The 25,011-nt window shown below is 36.6% G+C and overlaps 1 protein-coding gene across 15 annotated transcripts in view; it reads left to right on the forward strand.

Annotated features, from left to right (window-relative positions):
• The window catches only part of TRDN (triadin), a 241,357-nt gene that overhangs the window by 116,386 nt on the left and 99,960 nt on the right, over positions 1-25,011 (forward strand). For all 15 annotated transcript variants that reach the window (XM_066994338.1, XM_066994348.1, XM_066994343.1 and 12 more), the window contains 4 exons: positions 656-691; positions 1,217-1,279; positions 2,152-2,214; positions 22,597-22,632. In XM_066994338.1, coding sequence (XP_066850439.1) covers positions 656-691; positions 1,217-1,279; positions 2,152-2,214; positions 22,597-22,632 — 198 coding nt within the window. The remainder of the gene's footprint in view (positions 1-655; positions 692-1,216; positions 1,280-2,151; positions 2,215-22,596; positions 22,633-25,011) is intronic.

Raw genomic sequence — 25,011 nt, forward strand, 5'->3', positions numbered from 1 at the left:
GATAGATAGATAGATAGATAGATAGATAGATAGATAGATAGATAGATAGATAGATAAAAAAGAGAGATCACAGAAATACTAGCAGCACTTCAGTCTAGCTATTAGGAGTAGAAGTTAGTGGAAAGATGGAAGTATGTTGATTACATGTAGAAATGAAACACTGAAAAGTCATAAAAGTCATAGGTAGCACAGGAAAATGGAGCTGTGAAACAGTTTATGTGTAATCTAATGTTGAAGAGTCTTCAATCTTGAGGAGATGGCCATGTTCTCTAGCAAGAGTTTATGAACAGCTTCTCAAAAAGAGAGAGAGAGAGAGAGAGAGAGAGAGAGAGACTCTCACTAGGGAACCCAAGAGCTAAACAACAAGAATATTAAGATACACTTTTAATATATACACAAGAATCTTCTGACACTACGTGTGGTTAAGAAACTTGCATATCACAAAGCATGTTCATGGAAGGAAGGAATATGGAGCCTGAAGCCAAAAGCAAAATAACTTTTTTATGAAACCATCATGGACAGACTGTGGAATTCATGTACTCTATAAAAATATGATTTTTTACATCAAGCATACATATCTTTTGTTTTGGTTTAGGAAGTATGTTGTGCAGTACTTTTTTTTTTTTTAATTCTCTGTATATATTTTTTCATGCAGAAGAGAAGTCTATTGTGGTAACTAAGGAAGTGAAAAGTAAGTTTCTTCACTTTTCTTTTATCTTCATGTTAGTATATGCAAGCGATAATAGCATAATTACTTCTAGGATCTGCTGGCTTCTGGAAACACTCCTATACCCAAAATAATTTTCAAGCAAAGAAAAGATTTTTGCTTGAAGGCTTGTGCTCCCGTGTTTGTGACATTTTGTACAGTAATAAAACCTGTTTTTTTTGTCGTTGTTGTTGTTTGTTTTTATCCACATAAATCCATAATAAAGCATCACCAAAAAAAAAAAAAACATACTCTTATAGTTACATTACCTTTGTCAACACCCAAAGCCATGCAGCACAATCTGAAGATGACAAATTTGCCTTTTTGTTGATGAGAATTTTTTAATATATTATTATATATTATTAATAATTAATATTATATATTAATATTAATGTATATTATATATTAATATATTATATTAATTTATTATTAATAATATATTATTTATATATATATACAGACATGCGTACATATACGTGAAAATAGTTGAACTTCTCTTTCCTTCTTTAGAAAGAAAGGATGAAAAGAAAAGGACTGATATAAGGAGGTCTGTTACTGAAACTAAGAAGAAAGGTATGGTTTGGGAACATTTCTTATTGGTCTTATTCCAATTTTTGACTCAAAGCCTATTGTTGTTTGTTTGGTTTTGTTTGGTTTTGTTTGTTTGTTTGTAGTCCCATGCTTCTGTCTCTATATTGTCCTTCTCTTAGTTCCTTAATCATAATTTGCATGTTACTGTTTCTTCTGTACCTGATGTCTGATGTGTTTAGTGGCTGATATTTTCTGAACAATTTTTCTGACTAGTAACACAATACTGTCTGGTGGCCAGCTATCTGCTTGTCAGACAATTTAGCGAGGTCCCTATAAATAGCAGAACATGGTGATATTACCAAACACAAAACTCACGGGCATAGCAACGTATCACTTGGTTCACTGTGTGCCACTTTCTAAGGGTCGTTTTTTTGATGCTTTTTTTTTTTTTTTTAAGAATCATACCCAAAACTTACAGTGATCAAACTGCAAAGCTTTGATATGCATCTAAGTAACATTTTGGACCATTCATTCCCATGAAGCATCAAAAATCCACTAAGGGTTTGCTTTCATGGGAAAATATTTGTGTCATTTATTATTTATTAATGATTTCATTGCTACTAGAGCTAAAGCTAAAAGGTACCATGTTCATGCACTGATGATTTTTGCCTAGCTTTTGATGAATTATTTAGGGTCCAAATCATTCATAGTTGATGCATGCTGATTAATTTTCATTTTCAGCTGATTGCTCTGTGGCTAGTTGGGTGCGAGTGCTATAAGGGAATAATCTGAACTAAACTCCCAAATAAGTCACTTTTTTCAACATGTGCCCATCAGGGCTTGGCTGAATGCATATTTGAGTGTATGATTCAGAGTTATAGCATATCAAATGACTTTCTTTAATTAAATCTCAGAAAAAGAAGGAAAAAAAGAGAAAGCTCATGAGAAGACAGCTGTCCCTGAAATTAAAAAAGCAGGTAAGAAAATGAAGTCTGCCTTTCTCTGCAATAGATATCTGACTGTTTAGTGTAAGCACTTTCAGGCTTTAAGCATTTGAGATAGGGGTGCATAAAATTCATTATCAATTAAGAATTCAAGCTGGAGATATATACATTTATATCACAGTCTGTTTTAAATACATATAAACTGTATTTACATTATATATAATATATACTGTATTTTATGCATATTCTATATATGTATATATAAACAATACACATTATTATCAGTTCTATGAGCTTAGGATTCTTACAAAAAACATTGCAAACTGCTTTCTGTCATGCAAATAAAAATTCAATTAAAAGCATAAGCAGTTTCAAAGAGTGCATACATGGAAGACTGCATGTAACATAGTAATAAATAACATCTACATATTAAATCCCTTAGTACATAAACACTCTTTGCATGCTATTTAACATTTTTTTTTTTTTTAGCATGTTCTTGTCTACATTAAGATTGTTGTAAATTTTCTTTCCTGATATTTCAATAAATTTACAAGTAGGTCTAATGTACAAATGCAAACATCTCCTGTAAGTGTCACAGCCTGTGAAACTGTCTCATTAAAATCAAGTCTCATTAAAATCAAGGAGAAACAAAAGGGTCAGTCTAGTGGTTTAGGTCATCATTTTAATACCTAAATACACTGGTTCTACTTGCTGCTTTGTCAGAGACTTTCTGTATAATCTTCTGCAGGTCATCAAGTACTCAAATAAGCCTTTCTGTAGGCTAGAGTAATGCCTAAAGCCCTGAAGTAAGGTTTAAATTAGAATTGAAAGATTCAGGGCTACACTTACTATGTTCTCAAGGTAAGCCTTGTGCTCTGTTATCTAATTATTCAAATCTGTCAAATTTTATCAAATTCTATCAAAAGCCAAAATGATATATAACCTATTGTTTACTAACACTGTGGATTACATATGCAAATATGAATATGCATCTGCTTTCTTTGCCATTTAATAATACATGGTCTACATAAGCTTCCCTGTTTAAGTGTTTACAGGATGAGAAGAAAAAATGTTAATTTATGCTTGATACAATATCAAAATACACAGAATGACACAGAATACTTTGGGGCACTGTATTGGCAGCCACATATTTAAGTATGCTTCAATGGTAGGGAGTGGCACACTGGGGAGGGATAACAATGGAAGGGAATAGTCTTTCCCAAGTTGCATATTTAAGTGTATAACACAGATTTAAAAAGAAAATAAGATGACAATTCAAATATGTTTTCTAACTTTATTCTGGTTCTAAGCTTGTATTTCTTTTGAGAATATGGAATTTTAAAAGATTACATTTTATGCCAGAGCTGCAGCATAAAGTTATTAATATGTTCATCTTCACAAGCTGTTGCTAAATCCAGTGAGTCATCCTACCAATGCTAGAAAGACACAAATTAGACAAACCGAGACATCCACACATTTCTGTCCCTTTTATTAGCCCCGTAGGTTGCTGCATTTTGAAGAGTTTACTAGCCTTTGTGTAAGAGGATTGTAATCCATAATATATTCTTGCTACACATGTTGCTGTTATTCCTCATTCAGCTTGCTCTTTGAATGCGTGTACTTTCTAGCTTTGATTGGCAGCACCTATTGTTATCCCTAAAAGGTTTTAAGCCTGAAATAATTGCCACATTTGATCAACAGAATAGTAGTGCATGGCCCAGTTTTGAAAGGAGGTGCCTCAGCGTCTGATAGTATTTATGCGCTTTGGGCAGACACAAAAAATGAACCTCGGAGCATTTAATCAGCAGCATAGATAAGCATCCAAAAGCAAGAGTATAGGAACAGCTTTCCATATTCTTACTGTTTCCCATTAAAGGGCTATGCATTGGCTACTGCATTAAAAATAAACTCCTTGCCCTGGTTTTCAGATCCTTGTATTAGCTCTGAATGTCTCTGGTTTTGTGTCTTGTTTTGCTCCCCTCAGTCACTGAAATCCCCTAAGCTGAGGAGGATGCTGCCTCCTCGCCACCACCATACTTGTCCCTTGTACTAGCAGGCAGTTCCTGCTGCCAGGAGCTGCCCTCCTGGTGCCCAGTCCCACTTCGGCTTCTCACCTTCATGCACAGCCTCTCAGAAGACTCACTTCTGACTGGGGGCCCATTAGGAAGGCTTTCCCTATGGTGGCGTGTACAGATTGTCAGGTGCAAATGAGAGAAAGGAGGACATGCTCCATAAGCAGTGAGTGGTACAAACATCTCCAAAATAATTCTCTCAGAGCAGCACTTCCGTCTATTCCTCTCCATCTCTCTTCCTGTAACAAGGAATGCTCCATCACTCCCCTGTAAATGCTGAATATTTTTGCTGATTAGTGTTTTAGATTAGCCCTTTTGTCCAGGAGATGATTTTCTTTCTAGTGTTACCAGAGTGGATTTTTTTATTGCTCTCCATTAGCTGCATCTGCGTGATGTATTTGTTTATTTGCATGCCAGCTCACTTTTCTCAGTGCCTTTCTTCCTCCATTCCTCTCTCTCCATCTCTTTCTGCTGCTGCAGAGGAGCAAGAGTCATTTAATATGAAATGTTCTCAGTCTTTAGTACAGAATGCACTGAACAATTCTTAATTACCTTTTAAAAATGCACTGTAGATAAAACCACATTAATCCTCTGACCTTCAGCTAGTACAAAAACATTGTGTTAATTGTCCTGAAAAATAGATAATTCCATTGTCACAAACTCTGAGGTCTTGCTTAAACAAACATAATTGTTAGACACAAAGGTCTGGCACAGTCACACTTCAAACCATTTTATGAAAATCTGTCCAGAGCTATTCAGGCTAGAGAGGAAGATATGTCTCCAAATCCCCATGAAGGATCATGCTGAGCACAGGCATCAAGAAGCTTTCACCAGACTCTCCCAATGCTCCCCGTGGATGGGATATATCAGATCAGAGGGTTCTAGCCTGCATACTGAGAGAGAAACAGGACCCTCTCTTTTAAAGTTTTCATGCCCAGCCTCAAGGAGAAATTGAGGCTTTTAGAAAGTTTGTTATCCCGGTGTGGAAGTAAACAAGACCTCTAAATTTTTGTGAAAGCCTCAAATGTCACAGTATTATTATTGAGGTGATAATAGTGTCTCAAAAACTCAATTCATAAATTGCAGAGAGAAAATGAGTGAAAGAAGACATCTCCCTCTTTCAGTCTTATGCTTTGCTTACAATGTGAGCTTATAAAATGTAATTCTGATATTATGGTCAGATCTGAGTTTATTTTTTAGTGGAAATAAAACTATATTATGCAGAACTTGATGTTTTCATCTACTCACAGTTTGTTTGTAGACTGTCTTCTAATGATCCCTTTCTCACAGTCCCAACAGTCTGGAGCTTCACTGCTTCTTCTTGTATCAACATTCTTAAAATTTCATGATGTTCATGAGCAGTCTTTTTCTTCAAGTTTGATTGCTGCAAACTCCTTTCCCACTTTGCTTTGGTTCTCACAAGAAATAGCATAGGTAATAAATGAGCTTATAAAGCACAGAAAATGTCAGCCTGGATCTTCACACCATATCCTAACTAAAACTCTGCTTAGCTGTCATTGATGTTCTTGCCTTCTAGTTATTGCTGCGTTAATTCAAATAATAATGTTTTTTTTAAAAAAAAAGGGCCTTGTGCTGCATTTTTGATAGTATATCCTAGAACCCCTTTGCAAGGGTAGTCAGTGTCTTTTCCCCCACCTTACACATAGGGAAATTCAGATACAGATGTATCTCACCCAGGCCAGTTTCCCACACAGCCTATTATACATGCCTTTTGAACACCAAAACAGTGCTAGCTGGATTAAAGATCCCAAACTGTCAGACAAATTCATTATTTCCCTAATGAAAAACAAGGGCACCAAAAAATGCAAATGACAGTTAGGAAGAATATGTTTTTTTTAACAATGTAAGGCCTGATCAGCTGGACACGTGTTCAAGAAATCCAAGGCTCTGCCCCTCTTTTACAGATGCTTTATGAGTGTCAAATCCAGGTATGTACCTCCTTGATCTGTTCTCCTTAGCAAAGGTAAAACAAGTCAAGGTCTTGATGTGCAGACCCTTTCACCCCAGACCAAAAAGCATGATCTGACTTGTATTTTATTGTGCAGGTATGCTTGCAATAGAGCAAAGATTTTCGTCTGAGCCCTTATTAAGGACCATTGCAATCTCTATCTAAATCGGTGAGCTAGGTTATGGTGGGTGCACATCCAGTGGTGTAGATGCATCTGTGACAAATGATATGGTGTCACATGTTTCTTGACAGGCAATGTTAGCAGAGGAGGGAAGAGATGATGCCTTGCTAGCTACCAGATTAAATCTTTGCCTCCTGAATAGGAGAATTCTCAGTGGGGTTAAAGTTACAAACCTTGAGGTACATTGTAATGATGTCACAATAACAACCATGCAAACTCACATTACAATCATGAAAAAAAGAAAGTAAAACTTGATCTCAGATGTAAAAATTGAAAACATTATCTTGTGACTGCCACAGAACCAGGCTAATGAGATTATTCCTGCTATCTTGTCATCCAGTGAGATCATGTCTCAGGAAGAGGAGGGAGGAAAGTCTGTGTTTAATCACAGTTTTGAGGAAGGATTTTGTGATACTACATAGGCAGAAGAGAATGGAGATAGGCAGGCAGGAGCAAATATGACTTTCGGGGCTCTCAGGGATTTTTTGCATAGGTTGACCACAGACGCATTGTTATCAACTGTACTTTCCTTGTTTCAAAAGCTAGTCTTTTTAACTCGGGGGGGGGGGGGGGGGGGGGGGTAGCAATGTTTTAGTAGGAACAGTATAGAACGATTTTATATGCCAACTGTGTGTTCTTTATTATTACGCACTATCCAGACAGGAAGACAAATTCCTCTGATCATTCTGAACAAGGTGGGGGTGGGGGGGTGGGAGGGGGAGGGAGGGGAAGAAAGCATTTCATTTTGTGACTTTCTTGGCTCAACTTTATCCTTGCAGACTTGTTAGTAATCCCTCCGTTGTAAGAGAACAGCTAGTGACACCTGGTGGCTAATTATCTTTTTGTTTTGTTCTGTCTGCACGTTTTTTATTGTTTGCTTTCAAATGTGGCTAATTAAATAGTTTGTTGTATGATGATGTATTTATTTCATCTAACTCCTTATCTTATTGCTGACATGGCTAGAAAGGTATTATAGTGTTATCCAAATGTGACGCTATTTTCAGAAGAAACATTTTGGAGCAACACTACTTTCAACACTCCCAGAAAAGTAAAGATCAATTAAAATATACCTTATGACAATTTTATACCTGCCATGCACACCGATTGAGAGGAGTGGATGCACAGCAGACTGCCTGAAATACTTTGGGTGAATCCGTCTGCAGTGGATTGACTGCTTTCATTAGGGATCCAAACACTGATCCCATATTTGCTGTGCTGGCATACACATTTGTAGGAAGACTGCTGTGCCTCAAGAGCAGGGTTTGAAACTCCACTCCGCACTGCTCACTCCCAGTAGTATATTCAACTGAAGTGCTGACAGCTTTCAGCATGCTGTTCCCAGCATGGGCTCTGCCATGTGTCTCATGTTCCCCAGTGTGAAAGATGTCACACAATAGATGTCAGCAGATGGGAGGGTGGTGTGTGCTTTCAGAGGAACCCCAGTGTCAGCTGTGCAAGGGCCAGTGGGATGTAAAGGTTGTCTCAATTGTCTCAATTTAGGATGCTTACAATGGCAAAATGGAGGTGTGAAGTCAGGCCAAGAGAGCCCAAGATATTTGGAAAGTGGTCATGTACAGAGAAAAGAAAAAAAAAAAAGGGGGGGGGGGGAGGTTATAGACAACTTGTATTCTGGTTTATTATGAAAGTATGTGGAAAATGTAAAAAATGCAGTGGAGAGGAAATGGGGTGCACGTCTATGTGTTACTTGGATTGTCTGGGCCTATTTTTTGGAGCAGCTGTTATAAGATGTAGAAGGTAGTGTTTTGAAGGATAGAACCCTGTTTGACTCAGTTCTTCCCTTCCCTTCCCTTCCCTTCCCTTCCCTTCCCTTCCCTTCCCTTCCCTTCCCTTCCCTTCCCTTCCCTTCCCTTCCCTTCCCTTCCCTTCCCTTCCCTTCCCTTCCCTTCCCTTCCCTTCCCTTCCCTTCCCTTCCCTTCCCAATAAAAGGTAATAACTAATAAAAGGTGCGTTGACCTGGCCAGCAGCTAAGCTCCCATACAGTTGCTTGCTCACTCCTTAGTCCCACAATGGGACAGAGGAGAAAATTGGAAAAGCTGAAGTGAGAAAATGCATGGGTCAAGATAAAGACAGTTTAATAAGTGAAGGAAAGAGACAAATAAAATGAGTGATGCCACAGCAGTCACTCACCACCTCCTGCAAACAGACCAATGCCCAGCCAGTCTCTGACCAATGGACACTTGGCAAAAAAAACTCCATGCCCTTTATTCCTTTACCCCAGGTTTTCTTGCTGAGCATGGCATTATATGGTATGGAATATCCCTTCAGCAAATTTGGGTCAGCTGTCCCAGCTGTGTCCCTCCTAGATTTTTCCCAACTCGATGGGGAGAGGCAATAAGGGAAAAATAGCCAGCATTTCAGCAGAAAAAGCTTTGATGCTGTGCAAACTTTGCTCAGCAATAGACAAAACATGCGTGTACTGTCAACACTGTTTTAGTACATGGGTATACTACTATCAACACTGCTTTACACTGTTTTTATCAACACTTTTAAATGAATCTGTAGCTGCAAAAATTAAGGGGGCACAATACATTATGAGTTGAGTGCAAATTTAGGAACAAATCCTGTTGCATTACGCATACACAAAGATAAAGTTATGGACCCTAGAATTTTGTGATATTTCTTTAGGATTTTACTGATGCTCTCTTGACAGCTTTCTCTCTTAGACTGCTCATACACTTGTGTGTTTCTGCTGGGGCCATGGCTTGTCTTATTTTATATTTGTACAAAGCTCAGCAAAGACTCGGGCTTTGGTCTCATCTTAGATATGATATGGTATTATTGTCAATGCCCATATGCCAAAGCCTATAAAAATATATAATTTTCCCTGCTGGTTTACTGGAGCTTCAGGTTTCATCTCTTAACTACTCACTGATTCATTCCTGACTAACAACTTGCTCATGATACTATTATGCATCTCAAGCCCATCCTGATTTTTTCTTTCCTCCTCCTCTCCTGGTTCGTATTCATAGCTCACCTGCTGTTTCCTGACATTTTTGCATTAGTAGTCTTTTCCTTTCAGACACAAGCTAAGCATACAGCCTTCAGCACTGGTCATATTTTCTAACCTGCAGAAATGCTGGATTAGGTTTCCTGCACAGTTAACCAGCAGGTGATGTTATTCACTCTTTTTTCTCTGACACAGACAGGGTTTAGTGGCATCTCTTGACTTTGCTAACAATTTCCTGTTTGTGGGGATTTGCACAATGAAATCACAGAAAGTACAGATGGAAATGACCTACTAGGTCATCTAATCCTTCCCTCTGGCTATGCAGGATAATTCCTTACAGAACATCTTCAAGTGTTTGTTTTGTTTTTTTTTTCCAGTTTAGTTTTAAATGTTTGAAGTAACTAGGCTTCCATCAATTCCCATGGAAGATTATTCTACAACCTAATAGATCTCAGTTAAGAAGTGTTTCATTTCAGTCTGCGTAAATTTTCCCTTGCTTAATTTTATCCCATTACTCTGAGCTATATTCTCTTGTGATGCCAAAATATAGTCTCTTTAACCTCAGGGCTCAATTCCCTAATGCCTTTTGTGTTATATTGCCATCTACATTTACACCTGCAAAATAGCTTGAAAACTGACAGGGTGAATCGCAAGTTGAGGTTGATATTTTATTTTTTTTTTTTTGCTGCAGCTGTGAAATTATAAATTTTGCAACAGGGAATGTAGGTCATGGCTACATGTCACCTTTGTACAAGGCAGTGAAGCGACTGGAACATGCATGTTGATATGATGTCCAAAGTGGAGAAGGAACAGAAAAAAGTCACTGAAGTGATTTACAAATTAAGGATATCATTCATCAAGAGAGATAAAGTATTCTTCTCTTTAAAAGGAATTGACTTTTTTATTGTGGATACTAAGTACCTTCAGAGAAAAGAGATTCTGCCTACCGCAGCTCCTTTAATGTAGTAGGAAAAGTTTAACAAGGATGAATAACTGCGAGCTGAAGATAAGTGAATCCAGACTGAATATGAGGTACATGTTGGTAACGCTAAGAGTGATAAACTACCATTGAAGTGTTTTCCTTGATGTCTGCAGAAGAGGACACCTAATCTGTTTACCTAATGGAAGATACACATCAGCTGAAAGGTCACTAGTTGAAATATAGGAGTCTCTGCAAGAAAGGGTCAGACTAGATGATCTAGTGTGTTCTAGCCCTGAAAGTTATAGATGTACAACCTCACAAATACATGTGATAAGCTGAGAGAATGCAGAGGAGAGCCACTGTAGGAATGCAACTGGAGACAACTGTTTTGCAAGTTCATTGGAAGAGTGGGAATTCCCTTCTTTATTTTTATATGCCATTGCGAGCTGAACACATGACTCGTAGTCATCCTCTAAGTATTCAGTCTTCCATGAAAAATAAAATAACCCACTTTTCGAACTGATATTTAAAGAAATTATCAAGAGACAGATATAACTATGTAGTAAATATCAAATTGTATCTCTCCAGACAGATAAAATCAGAAATAGGATCACAGTGAGAGGCAATGCAAATTATCTATCTATCTATCTATCTATCTATCTATCATCTGTCTATATATCTATATATCAACAGAGTAGAGATGCAAGCACAGCAGGAAAGTAATTTTCGTTGTCTCTGTGTGACTGGATGCTAAGGGATTATGTTCCTGAAACAAGACAAAAGGCAGCTCAAAAGATGTCTTGTACATCCTACACTGAAAGTTTCAAAGCACTCAGTGGACTTTGAATTCTGAACTCCATCTTCAGCAATGATTGACAACATGATTTCAAAGATATTTAGGTGCCTGAAGATGCAGTGTGGCACCTGGTGGGATTTGCAAACACGTCAAAGTAGGCCAGGCACATAACTCCCATTGATTTTCTGTGAGAACTGAGCTCCTAAAAACTTCTGCCACTTTTGAAAAAAGTACAGAGGCTGCAAGGTCACTGTGGTGGTTCTGAAAATATTATCCCTTATTGCCAATTGAAAGGGTAGAAATGGTAATGGTTATGTTATTTATTTCAAGACCAACTACTTTGCCTTTCAGGGTTCAGTACTTGAGCTAGAAGTGAAGTGAAATGCAGAGACAGAGTTAGAAACATGCTTTTTCCTGTCTTTCCCTCATCTCTCCTTCACATTCCAGTAATAACTGGTTCAACATATGATTGAGATTGACTGTGGGTGACTCTGAAGCAGAGGACTGAGCTCTTCTTTCATATAGTATGAAATTGGTTTTAGAGGAAACTGTCTCCATTCCCGTCCTCACCCGCCTCCACATGTTGTGCAAAAAACCTCTAAAAGAGAAGGTGAATACTTACTGTCTGAGGTGCCTGCTCTGTCCATGAAATATTAGCAGCAGATGGCAGATGAATAAATTTTAAGCACTTTTCAGCGCCTCAGCTTTTGCTAACTTCTGTGAGTTGAGTGCTTCCAAGGCTATGCTGAATATTGCTCAGCTCAGACTGGTTACATTGTGTTTGTTCTTTTTCATCTTTCACTGCAACAGGGAAGGTAGTGAGAAAGGAAAATGGTGAGTGATGGTGGTAAGATCTCGTTGGCAAAAAAAAAAAAAAAAAAATTATGAATGTCAGTCCTTTAATAAATAGAAAAGGGAGGAGGCTTGAGCTTGTACTACAGACTCACTTTTTGATGAGTTGGCAAGAAAATCTTCCTTGAGTAAAGCAGAGGAGTCATTTCAGTGTCTGACAGGCAATATCTTTTGCAGTGTCAGTCCTGTAAAGAATCTTTTTGGGAAAGGAGGTACTAGGATTTAGATACTAGAATAAGTATCAAGTTTGAAGGTGATACTTATTCAGTCTAAAGACTGCACAGGTAACCAAACAATCATTTTGCCTTTGGACTTTCACATACGTACAACAATATACCTGTGCTATGCAAGCAGCTGGGTGGCATAGCTTTAATTAAAGAATTTAATTTACTGTATCAACCCTGTTTACGTTGGTCTGGGGAATAATGTAATGTTTATTTTTCCAGTCACATCCAGAAATAACAGGATTAGAATATGCCTATGCCTCAAACAACACAAAGTTAATCTTTTTAATGAAGAAAAACAGATCTGTTCCCTCAAAACAAGATGTACATCTGAGTCAGAAGGCCTGATGTGTAAGATCTTTCTATGTGAAACATCAAAACATCCATGCATAATCAGTCTGTTTGTGACGACATACCTACATAGTGCTATCTTAATTATTTCTGCTGTCACTCAGTGGACAGGTTGAAGGCTTGACCCAGAGGTAAATAAAGTCAATAGAAATCTCCACAGTTTTAGGTTAGGCTTTTTTTTTTTTTCCCTTTCTTTTACATTTATTTTAAAATAAAAAAAAAAAAAAGTTTTTCTTTTGAGCATGAAATGAAGTTTTTTAAAAAAATTACTAAGTTTTAATGAATGCATATTTGTTAGCCTTTCATGTCATTTTCCAAAATTTAATTCATCCTTTCTTCTAGGAACGTTCATAGACCAACAGCATTCTCGACTTATGATAGTGCATCCTTTGCACTTTACTCCTCATTAAGATTGTTTAAACTTTCAACAAATGTTCCCAATGGTCCTGCTTGTTCTCTTGATCTGTTTTCTTAAGAAGTAAAGCCAACTTTGTGGCTTTTGCTATACGTAACTCTGAAAGACTGTCAGATGAAGTATCATCAAATGATTAGGATAATAGAATGGGCAGATGCTCTTAAGTGGAAGAGCCACACATAGCTGTGGTTATAAGTGCATTGATTTTTAGCTTGATTGCAATAGATTCTGCATGAGGTTGCTTCCTCATAGATTTTGCTTTGCTTATGAGAGTGTAATTAGAGTAGTGTGGCACATATAAAAAAGAACAGATGGACATTACATTATTTAGGATTTCCCTTATCACACAGTGAGAATGCTGACTGTATCCATGTTCAGAAGTAAAAATAAATAAATAAATAAATCCTTATCCTAGAGATAATGTCTACAGATGCATACATCTATCTATCCAACAAAAAGGAAGAAATTGAAATATTTTGAAAATTAGAGAGATATATCAGAAGAATGCATAGCCTTAATAAAGCCTATTATGACCATAAAAAATGGTAATAATAATCTTCTTGTGAATAATTCAAAAAGTATTGGTGTTGAGCTTTCTTAAGGATATTTTAAAGAGGGTATATTCCCCATGTTGTTTCAAGAAAAGGTAAAATTATTGAAGAAAAATTTCAGCTGTTATATTTCTATAGTTCAAATGACAGTTTATTCCAGGAAAAGATCTGATTCTTAAATTTTAGGAATTAATATTATTACCTGCATATGTTACACAAAAAGCATTACCTTTTTCCCTAAATTACTGCAGCTTGTGCAATTAACTACATTTACAGCTTCCTGTGTACGGATGACTGTGATCTCACATTGTGCTCTGGAGTCTTGCTTTTTTAAACCATTCCTGATTAATTCAGAAGGCAATGGAACATGTTTCCACCTGTTCTGCAGTGGGGGAGACTGAATGCAATTCAGCAATTACAAAGTAGAAAGGAGAAATCAGTAATTAGTGGAACCATGAGTCACTGGTACAGTTGAAATTGGCTGTTCCCAAAGGGCAGGCTGTTTCTTACTACAAGTGTAACTGAATCACTTGTTTGCTCACATCTCTCTTTATTTGTTTTATTTTTGAGTCTTTTGAATGAACGTTAAAAAATGATTTTGGGAAATCTGTTTGAGGTAAATTTCATATTAGGACTTCTTTGTCAGTGGTGATAGACGTGGTGGTACAAAGATGTTGCAGTGAGGAAGCAACAAACTCAACAGATGGACATTGGAAGGGACTTAAAGACACCAAAGAAATTAAAGAATGATCAAAAAGTCTGTTACTGCAAATGAGGAGTAAAGAAGGATGATGGTGAGGAGAGAGGGCATGCTCCACAAAGGGTGGAAGGAAAGACTTGAATATTTTTCCTGCTTCAAAAAAGTTTTCACTGCTCTTGGGTACCAATTTACCCTGAACTATATTTAAAAATTTCTTTATTTTACTTAATTGCTGTTTAGATGATGAGCTGGTAATGATAAAAGTTGAAGATGGAATTTGTCTTTATAAACAGTCTATCCATTCTCTTATATGGTATCTCACACATTCCCGTTTTTTCCAGTGGCTTTATTTGGTATAGAGACAGTGGATAATGCCTTGACATTCTCATCTCAAAGAAATGCGTTGCTCTTACAGAGAAAAGAAGGCAAAATATTTTCCTTGATACGTGTCTGAAGTAAATTGATTTTAAGTTAAATGATTATTTTTTCTATGCTAAAATGCCAGAGAAAATATACAGTAAAAATGTTCCCTGCCACAACAATCTACCAAACTGAATTTTAAATGATCTGTCAGAATTTTAGAGAAATGTTATCACCAATTTTATCAATTTTATGTTGTAATCAACAACAGAAAAATGTTCATGAGATACCTTTTCATAGTCCTAAGCTCTTCAAACCCTTTTTTGTCCCACTTTTTTTTTAAGTACCTTTTGATTATATTTTTTTCTTATAATCTAGTCAAACGTTACTTGAGATAACTTGATTTTACCTTGCAGAAGACTACACTTCCTCCCAGTTTTACCAAGTAATAATGTCTTCTGCACTTTTCCCTCACTTCTTATCCCAGACTCTGGAGAAATTTAAACACAAAACCTGTTGCCTGGAACTCAACACTTACTGACCTCTCCCAGTAAATTTTCCCAAATATTTACTCTGTAGAAGGTGTAGATATTAGATCTATCACTACTCTTACTTGGATACTTTTTTATTTACAGAGCAGCCAAGAAGACTACTTATGTCCTAGAATTTCTCATGCTTACCAAGAAATGATCTTTTGGAGAGTCAAGGGGAGGTTTTGTCAGTAATTGTCACAGAGCATATGGTGGTATAGTGCTCAGCGACTAAGTCAGGGAAAAAAAACAAGTGCTGGTCCAAAGGCAGAATTTTTCATGTGGGAGAAATATTGGTATTTATGAAATTATTTATTTATTTATTTTATGTTACTATCAAATTTTAGGGGTTTAGAAAAGTATCTTAACTAAGGAATCTTTCTTTATTAAGTACAGTTTAGATAGTGCATTCCTAGCTATTAAAGCCACTGAAAACTTTGTTTTAATTACCTGTGATATGAAATTTTGAAAGTCTTAATCATAAAATGGTGACATTACAATAGAAAGTGCAGGGACTCTGATAAATTGTTTCTATATATGGGTATGTACTATTTCAGACGTGACTGAAATCAAAATAATTAAAAAGAAAAAAAAGCCCCCCAAAACTATGAGATATGGAAAGATGACTGACTTTGTTAATGCCATACAATTAGCGTAGAACTATCAATATATATTTATACATAAATTTGAAAGCAACTGAGTAACAAATTTTAAAAGAAAGTTTAGAATTAAATACTTTGCCTGACCAATCTGGTGGCTTTCTATGAAGGAGTGACTGCATCACTTGACAAGGGAAGACAGACTGAGGTCATCTACCTGGACTTCTGTAAGGCCTTTGACACGGTCCCACATGACATCCTGGTCTCCAAATTGGAGAGATATGGATATATGGGTGGACAAGGATGTTGTGGATAAGGAGTTGGCTTGAAGGTCGCACCCAGAGAGTAGTGGTCAATGGCTCTATGTTCAAGTGGAAGCCAGTGATGAGAGGAGTACCTCAGGGGTCTGTCCTGGGACCAGTACTGTTTAATATCTTTATCAATGACATAGACAACGTGATCAAGTGCACCCTCAGCAAGTTTGCAGATGACACCAAGCTGAGTGGTGTGGTTGATGCAACAGAAGGAAGGGATGCCATCCAAAGGGACCTGGACAAGCTTGAGAATTGAGAATGTGAACGTAATGAGGTTCAACAAGTCTAAGAGCAAGGCGCTGCACCTGGGTTAGGGCAATCTCAGACATGAGTACAGGCTGGGAGAAGAACTCATTGAGAGCAGCCCTGCAGAGAATGACTTAGGGGTTCTGGTGGAAGAAAAGTTTGACATGATCTGGCAGCGGGTGCTTGCAGCGCATGCTTGCAACGCTGGCCCAGCTGGCCAGCTGGCCCAGAAGGCCAACTGCATCCTGGGCTGCATCAACAGATGAGTGGCCAGCAAGTCAAGGGAGGTGATTGTCCCCTTCTAATCTGCCCTTGTGAGGCCCCACTTGGAGTACTGTGCCCAGGTCTAGAGCCCCCAACACAAGAAGGATGTGGATCTGTTAGAGCAAGTCCAGGGCCACAGAGTTGATCAGAGGGCTGAAGCACTTCTTTTATGAAGAAAGGCAGAGAGAGCTGGGGCTGTTCAGCCTGCAGAAGAGAAGGCTCTAGGGTTACTTCACTGCGGCCTCTCAGTACTTAAAGGGGGCATAAAAAAGATGGAGAGTGACTCTTTGCTCAATCAAATAATGAAAGGACAAGCGGGAATATTTTTAAACTAAAAGAGGGGAGATTTAGATTAGAGATTAGGAGGAAATTCTTCACTCAGAGGGTGATGAGGCACCGGAACATGTTGCCCAGAGAAGTGGATGCTCCATCCCTGGTGGTGTTCAAGATCAGGTTAGATGAAGCCCGGGCAACCTAGTCTAGTGGGTGGTGTGCCTGTCTGTGGCAGTGGGGTTAGAACTAGATGATATTTAAGGTTCCTTCCAACCTGAGCCATTCTATGATTCTATGAGACTTTTCGGTGTTTATGTGTTTAAGTGTTTAAGAATATTAGTTGAATTGATACTATTTTGTGGGAAAAGTTTTAAGAATTTCAAGTAAATGAAAGCAAAAAATGCTAGACCATAGTATAGTTCAATATATTTGAAGGCTTGAGAATGTTTTTTAATTACTGTATATTCAATAGCAGTTCATTCTTAATTTCATAATGCTCAGCTATCTAGGTATTTTACTCTTAAATCATATTAACCACAAATTTTGCTACTTAATAAATTGGTTTTAAATCCTGGTGCATCTGCTAGTTTGAGAGCGGACTGTACTAAGACTGGTCTCCAAGAGGCTTCCTTACATTCACATTACAGAAATTCTCAGCAATTGAATGACACCTGCTATTATTTCTATTTCCTCTCTTGAATCCTTGCTCAAGAAAGGAAAAAGAGCATTAGCTGTTGTATTTGGAAGGTGCATCATCTTAAAAGCTCTGCTGTTGTATTGCATTTGCAAAGCAAGAACCAAGCTCCCAGAGTATGCTCTCAGTTGCTCTTTGGTCAATAACACCAGAAGCCGTTTATTGTTGAGACACAGCACAATTTTGTCTTCAAAACATTGGAAAATATCTGCTCAATTTTCAATAGAATTTTCTGATTCTTTGAGTTTCAGATCATTTTTCTGCTCTTTTTGTTCTCCTACTTTTAATTACAAAACTAGTTGAATACCTAAGTCAAAATAAATGTTAAGAAACCAACAAGGACAAATTTCTGTAAGTTTTATTAGAAACATTCTTTGAGTCAGCTCGTCACTTTGTGTGAGGTATTTTCATTGCAAAACTCATTTTCTGTGGGTCTTTGTAGACCATTAGCCAACAAATGTGGTTTGAATAAGTACACTGAAGGATGTGATCATCACCTAAAAGAGAGAAGATAGATGGTCAGTGCCAACTGAGGTTTAGGAGGAGAATTCCTCCTTCAGTAACTGCTTAACATTTTAAATTTCTCTTTAGTTTTTCATTCAGTGAAACATGTTTTTTAGAGGTATCTAGTAATTCCCAAGTTTTGGTGCTTAGCCCAGATCAGACTAGGAATCCTTGCATCCTGAACCTTACCTGCTGGATTACACAATGTTTGATTAGGATATCATGTACTATTTAATTCAGACACCGTGGTTGCTAACAGATGCTGAAATTAGTTTCTGTTTGTAAATGTGATATTACTGAAGAGAAAAGTTGGTTTATATATAAGAAAAAAATAATGCTTGCAATTAGGGGTTCTAGATGCTTTTTTAAACAGTGCAGCATTAGCAGAGCTATCAGAAGATTGTCTCTGGAATATTCATTTATCTGAATAACACCTTTAATTTAGGATTTTTATATGAGTGAAAGTTTTCTAGGAAGAAAAAGCAGAAAAGTCTTTTAAGAGAATACAATTTGAGACCCATTTATTTCCCAGAACTAATGTTTATATATAGAAATTATAGGCTGTGTGTAGCCGTTGAAGATCTTCTATTCCTAAATGTAGAATGGACATTGTATTACAAATCTATTGCTAAAAAAAATAAAATAAAATAAAATAAAAATGAAACCTAGTTCTATAATTCACATCAGAGCAATGTCTGAAACACTCCATTTTGGAAATTTGTTTAAACTCCAACCACCACATTCTGTAGCAGAGCACTGGGGCACCCTTGTCTAATGGCTTATTACGAACCTCCTAGGGACTCAATGGCATGAAAGACGGTATATGAGCTTAGAGGGATTTTTTTTTCTTGCCCCGTGTGTAGTTTAGATGTCATTTGCAGCTACTGTGTACTGATGGTTTACTTCAAAAGAATGCTGATCAAGGCCCGAGGAAAAGATCGAGCTATGTGCTAAAAAGAGGTGAAAGAATAAAGTACTGCTTTGCTGGCTGCCAGATGCTTATTCCTAGTTTGAATTCAAAATTGATCCTTTTAACCTGTACAGATAAGAACAGTCAAATCATATTTGATTAATATTTGTGTTTTTTATTATTAATAATAATAATTTTAAATATTTTACTGTTTTTTATCCTTTTTCAAGATCCAGTAAAAGAAAAATCTGCTCAGTCACCTAAGAGTCACCAATCATTTTTGCTTTTTGAGAATATGTACCAAAATATAACTGTCTTCAAATAATTCCTGAGAATAGCTGCAAAAAGGAAAGGGGTGTTTCATAGTCTTACAAATGATTTTGTTAGCTATAACATTAAAACCTGTTACAGGTGCTTTCAAAAAAAGCTTGTGGTTAGCTTTTGGATCTCTCAGTATCTGGGTGATCCATATAAGCCTTTTAAGAAGACTTGAATACCAAACAGGTTCTCAGCAACTCCTGAAAAATTGTGTGCTTTGAATTTGGGAACCAAAATATCAGAAGGGTCAGATTTTGAAGTCTCATCTGCTATAGTAAGTCCCAATAGTCTATTAAAAGTATTTTATTGATTTACATTGCTGAAGAAGTGGGGCTATTTTAGAGAAGAAAAAAAGAATCCCTTCTTTTGGATATCAAACAGTTCTGTCACCGATACCAAGGAAGCTACAGTGCCTTTACCTGCACTGCTGGTCAAGGCTGCTAGAGTACCCAGACTGCTGTTCATGTGTTATATTGGTCTTAATGATGTTGCATAGCTTCCAAGACTTGTATACATCATTCTTATATCACACATTTGCCTTTGCGGTTGCAAGACATTCAATGTAAAGTTTTAAAAAGAAAACAGCCTAAAGCTCTGGCAGTTATACTTCCTAGGATGATTGGCAAAGATGTGTTTAGGGTAATGTTTATATGATGCCTAGGAGTGGTGTCTAACAAAAGTTAACTTTTTTTCTGGAAATTCCTCTTAATTAACCTGGAAAACAGAACCACAGATTGGCTAGCAAAAAGGCCAGAAAGATTTTGCTGTTGCTACTGATTTTAAGAAAAAGTTATCATGACTATGGAAACCTGTTGTAATATAAGCTTTTTTCCCCAACAACTTACACACTATTATAATTTAAAAGTTAAAACCAAGACCTGTGCAAAGTAAAATCGAATAAGGTAAAATGCTCTTAAACTTTAATTGCACTAATATAACTCATCATTCAACTATTTTCTCAGTATTATTTTCCTTTGAGTTGTTTAGTTACCTATTGTTTGTGACTTATAGTAAGCAACTGCATTTCGGGACTTCGGAAGTCGCGATCAGTTTTGTCTCCTGTGAGATCTACCAATTAATTCAATTTAATTCTCTTTAATTAATTCTTTTATTTCATTCAAGCTTGAGGTGCCTAGATGTAAGTGTTATATACCTTTGGAAGAATCCAGTTGGTTTAAGGTCTTACTAAACATCCTCTACATTCCATCTTACTTGCATAAGTATGGCTCTAGAAATCTAACTTTAGGCACTTTGCCTTAAAAAAAAAATAGCTTAAGAATAGAAATATTCACTTTTTCATATAATCAAATGTTATTGTGATCATCTATTGATAATTTTTCAAAATTTTCAGCTCTTTAAAAAGATTTTCTTACTTGAAAGTTTGTCCAGATATTTACTGAGAATTTACTGTATGTTGATGTTGTGTATTTCAGAGAATTTACTACATGTTGTATATTTCAGATGATGGAAAAACACACAGATTCTTTTAACATAAATTATGGCTATAAAATATATTAAAGTATGCTGTCCTAATAAACTATGGCTTATATTAAAAAAAAAAAAAAAAGGAGCTTGAGGGCTTTATTTAGATCCCACTTGTTATTATAAATGATACTGCCAATTTATTTATTTTTTTATAACCTCCAGCAATAGAAGATTATTGTGATAAATGATTCATATCACTGCAATATACACCTTTTAAAATTTCCACATCTGGCTACTAATAGGCACTTCTTGAAGGCTTCAATAGGCTCCTTAGTCAGATAACATGGCTGAAAGCTGCTTCATGATTAATTTCATCTAAATGTAGTAATTATCATACTTTGAAGTAATGCCTGCAAAACATGCTTTCATAGAGAGTTAGTGGAAGCCAAGGATTAACCTAGAAACATTTCAGTTCAGAGCAGCATATCACCCAAATAGAATTGTGTTTTCCCCTGAAGTTTTCCATACTCTCTATTAGACTACTTGGCAGTCATTTGCATTACCTTATCTCATATCAACTTTTTCACAGCAATTTAGAGAGCTGTCTGAAGCAACTTTGTATTATTATTGATAATGGGATAGTCTTGGTTTTGAAAGCTACTTATTTTGGCAGCTTCTGCCTTAAAGTATTTCTTGTATTAGTGATTAAAAGCACAGTTAATTTATCATTCATAAGTTGTGGGTATAACCATTATCCTGCCTATATTCTAGGCACCCTGTAGATTATTAGAGAGGATGTTCATTTCTTCATGGGTTCCTAAGGGGGTAACTTCTACCATTATTCTATGCATCTCTGCTTCCTGTCCTATAGGACCTCGACGAGCAGTGTTTTAGCTGTACAAATAAGACTAGTGAAAGAATATGTAAGGTCTTTAGTATGGTTATAAAAGTAGCACACTTTCGTATCCAGATAAAATCCCTGAGGTAGAATAGCACCAACCACTAGAATGGAGAGTTATCACTGAATATTTCTGCCCACTTGCACCTACTTGTTAAGGATTCCAAATCTTCTCTCAGCCATCAGAAAAAAAGTTCTACAAAAGAACAGCAGTGCCACTTTCACTGAAGATGGGACCGAATAGCTCATTTAATAGCTCTGTTTAGCCATGTTGCATTTTGCTATAGCTGAGTTATTTTAACTTTTTTTTAAAACAAACAGGGACAGATGTTGCCTATTCTTACATGGTCCACACATAGAACTGAGTTACTTCAGGTTCATAAGTTATTTCATGTTTGCTCAGTTTTGGTAACAGTCATACGTGTTCTCTTTTTCACATGTAATGTAATGTAAGAGAAATGTGTTAGCTTGAATTTTAACTGGGAAAATTTTGAAGTAGCAGGGATCTTTCCTCTAGGCTGGACTGGAGAGATATCTCAGATTCTTTCTCTCTCTTCTCTTTAAACGTAAAGATGACATTTGTTATGGCATTTAGGAAATATATGGCAGCTAGAGTTTTGGGTAGGTGTTGTGTGGAGCTGTCCAAACTATGTGTCAATTGTATGGTCAACAATTGTAGAGAGACCAGACTGGATAGTGCTTTTTATTGCTTGACTTTATCCTTAGGTTTCTAGGGCATCTTGCCTTACATTTCTGCAACCTGAGAATGTATACATGGTGAGCAACCATGGTTCAGCTAGTACATGTAAGCCATGGTAACTCAACCATATGTTGACTCTGACAGATAACTATATTGAAACTAAACATAAACGTCTACATTCATACAGGTTTTGTTGCATTTACACTTACATGCAAATTGGTGCAATTTCATCATGAAACAGAAAATAAATGATTCACCGCATCATTCAAATGCACTTTGCAACAATAAAATACGTACTGCAGTTCTCTGTCTACCTATGTAGTATATACTGTCTACCTATATATGTTTTTATGCATTTTTTTTTCTTTTTACCTTACAGATAAAAAAGAAGCTGCTGTGTTCAAAGAACTCAAAAGTAAGATGTTACTGTGCAATAGGTTATGATCTCTTTTACATGTCATGTAGTTTCAAACAGCATGGTTCAGTAATCCACAACAATAGTTATTGAATTGTTGAAAACACAAAGAATAAAGTAGCTACACAATTTATAATTGAAAAATGACATGTTTAGACTTCAGCTGCCTCCTACATTCTAAATCCATTCTTATGCTACTTCTAATTCTACACTCCTCTTAGTGACTGACAGTTTTCCCTTCCTTGTTTTCTATCACTGTCTTCAAAAACAAAGGTTTCATAGGGAAGGAAATGTCAAATGAGGTCTGAGCAGAACGTGCTCTCAGTGGCAGAAAGTTGGGTAAATGGACTGAAAGTCCAATGTGCCAGAGGACCATCAAATTTGTTTTTGCAAATTGCAAAAGCATGGCCTTGCCTATCTAGTTACCACAGATGCAGACAGAGACAGGAAGACTTCTGAGGCAGAAGAGAGGTAGGAGCTGGGCTGTTCTGCATAAATAAACTCCTCAAAAAAAAAAAAAAAAAAAAAAAAAGCTTTGAGTGTATTTTGCTATTGACAAGCATATTGAGAGTATTGTTACACCTTTTTCTCCTTCAAATTGTAAGCATCAATGCCTCAACATAGTAATAATAATTTGACATAATTACACTGGCAAGATTTCCTTTGCTCAGATCTCTGTAGTTAAAGTACAATATACAAAAATGTTCAGAAAACTATGGGGCTTTGTAATCTCATTCAAATTTATGATTAAAGAATACACTGACTCCAGACACCACATATGATCTTTCCCAGCCTGTACGGCAGAAGAATCCCCTGCCATCCTCATTTTCAGCTGAAACTTATTCACATAAAGATGTAGAGTCATTAGCACTGAAATACTTTGTGAATAATGAACTATGGACATATTGGAATGAGTCCAGAGGAGGGCCACGAAAATGATCAAAGGGCTGGAGCATACCTCCTAGGAAGACAGGTGAGGGATTTGGGGTTGTTTAGCTTGGAGGAGAAAAGGCTCCAGGGAGACCTTATAGCCTTCCAGTACCTAAAGGGGACGTACAGGAAAGCTGGGTAGGGACTCTTTGTTAGGGAGTGTAGTGATAGGACAAGGAGTAATGGCTTTAAACTAAAAAGGGGGAGATTTAGGTTGTGCCCATGAGGGTAGTGAGGCATTGGCACAGGTTGCCCAGAGGAACTGTGGATTCCCCATCCCTGGAAGTGTTCAAGGCCAGGTTGGATGGGGCTTTGAGCAACCTCGTCTAGTGGGAGGTGTCCCTGCCCATGGCAGTGGGTTGGAATTAGATGATCTTTAAGGTCCCTTTGAACCCAAACCATTCTGTGATTCTATGTTTCTATGATTCTATGATTCTATAATTAACTAAATAGCATACACTTAAAAAAAAAAAAGTTTAATACATTCAGTACATTTGTTTCAATGTTACTGAGAAGTTACATAAATAGTATACAGAACTTTTTAGTAAAATATATATGTATTTTTTAATCAAAATTATTTTACTTGCTCAAAAATGAAACATTCAAATTAAAATAATTAAAAAGGATGCTACCATAAAAAAGAATCCTTGTCTAATTTATTTCACAGATGTTATGAAAATAAAAATATAGTCTTGTTGGCCAGCAAGTTCTATCTGAGAGCTCAGAAGGGAATACATGCAGGATTCCTGCATTTCTGTATGAAGTCTATCTTGCCATTTGTAAAATATGTGTGTTGTATATCCTACTGCTTTTACGGGAACAAGCACTCAGGAAAGTAATGCTAAGGAGTCTTCTTCAAAGTCTTCTACATACTTCCCTGAAGGAGGGGTGAGCACCCCAAGTAATTACAATGCTGTGATAATAACTAAGTTAGGGTATAATTATCTGCTACAGACTTTTAAATGGATGGAAACAAAACAATCCCACACATGCGAAACTATATTTTATTTTCATTATGTTTCACAAGACAATCTGATGCATCTTTTATGAACATTTCAAAAGACTGGAGGGTAAGAACTTAAAATTACATTCCTGATATAGCCATATTCTTTTTCTTTCTAATAACACAGTGACAGATGTGAAGGATTAACTAACTTTTTTTTGGCATTCTGTAATTCAGGTTGTGATTAAAATGATTAATTATTTCCTCTCACAGTATGGAAATATGAGTTATAAGTTAGAGGACCTTTTAGTTGATATAAAAATCCATTATGAAAGTCACTGGTGTTTAGCTTATGTAAAGTTGTTAGATTATCCTGGTTTAAGCACAGCCTGTATTAGCAGCCCTCACAGATAAAAAGGATTAGCTAAACACTAGTAAAGAGTAAATAAATCCTGAAGGCTAGTTAGGTTCTTCTACCCAGGGCTAAGATTCTCCAAGTCTGCTCA

Source organism: Anser cygnoides, chromosome 3 (genome assembly GCF_040182565.1).
Source record: "Anser cygnoides isolate HZ-2024a breed goose chromosome 3, Taihu_goose_T2T_genome, whole genome shotgun sequence".
In the NCBI taxonomy this organism is placed as follows: Eukaryota; Metazoa; Chordata; class Aves; order Anseriformes; family Anatidae; genus Anser; species Anser cygnoides.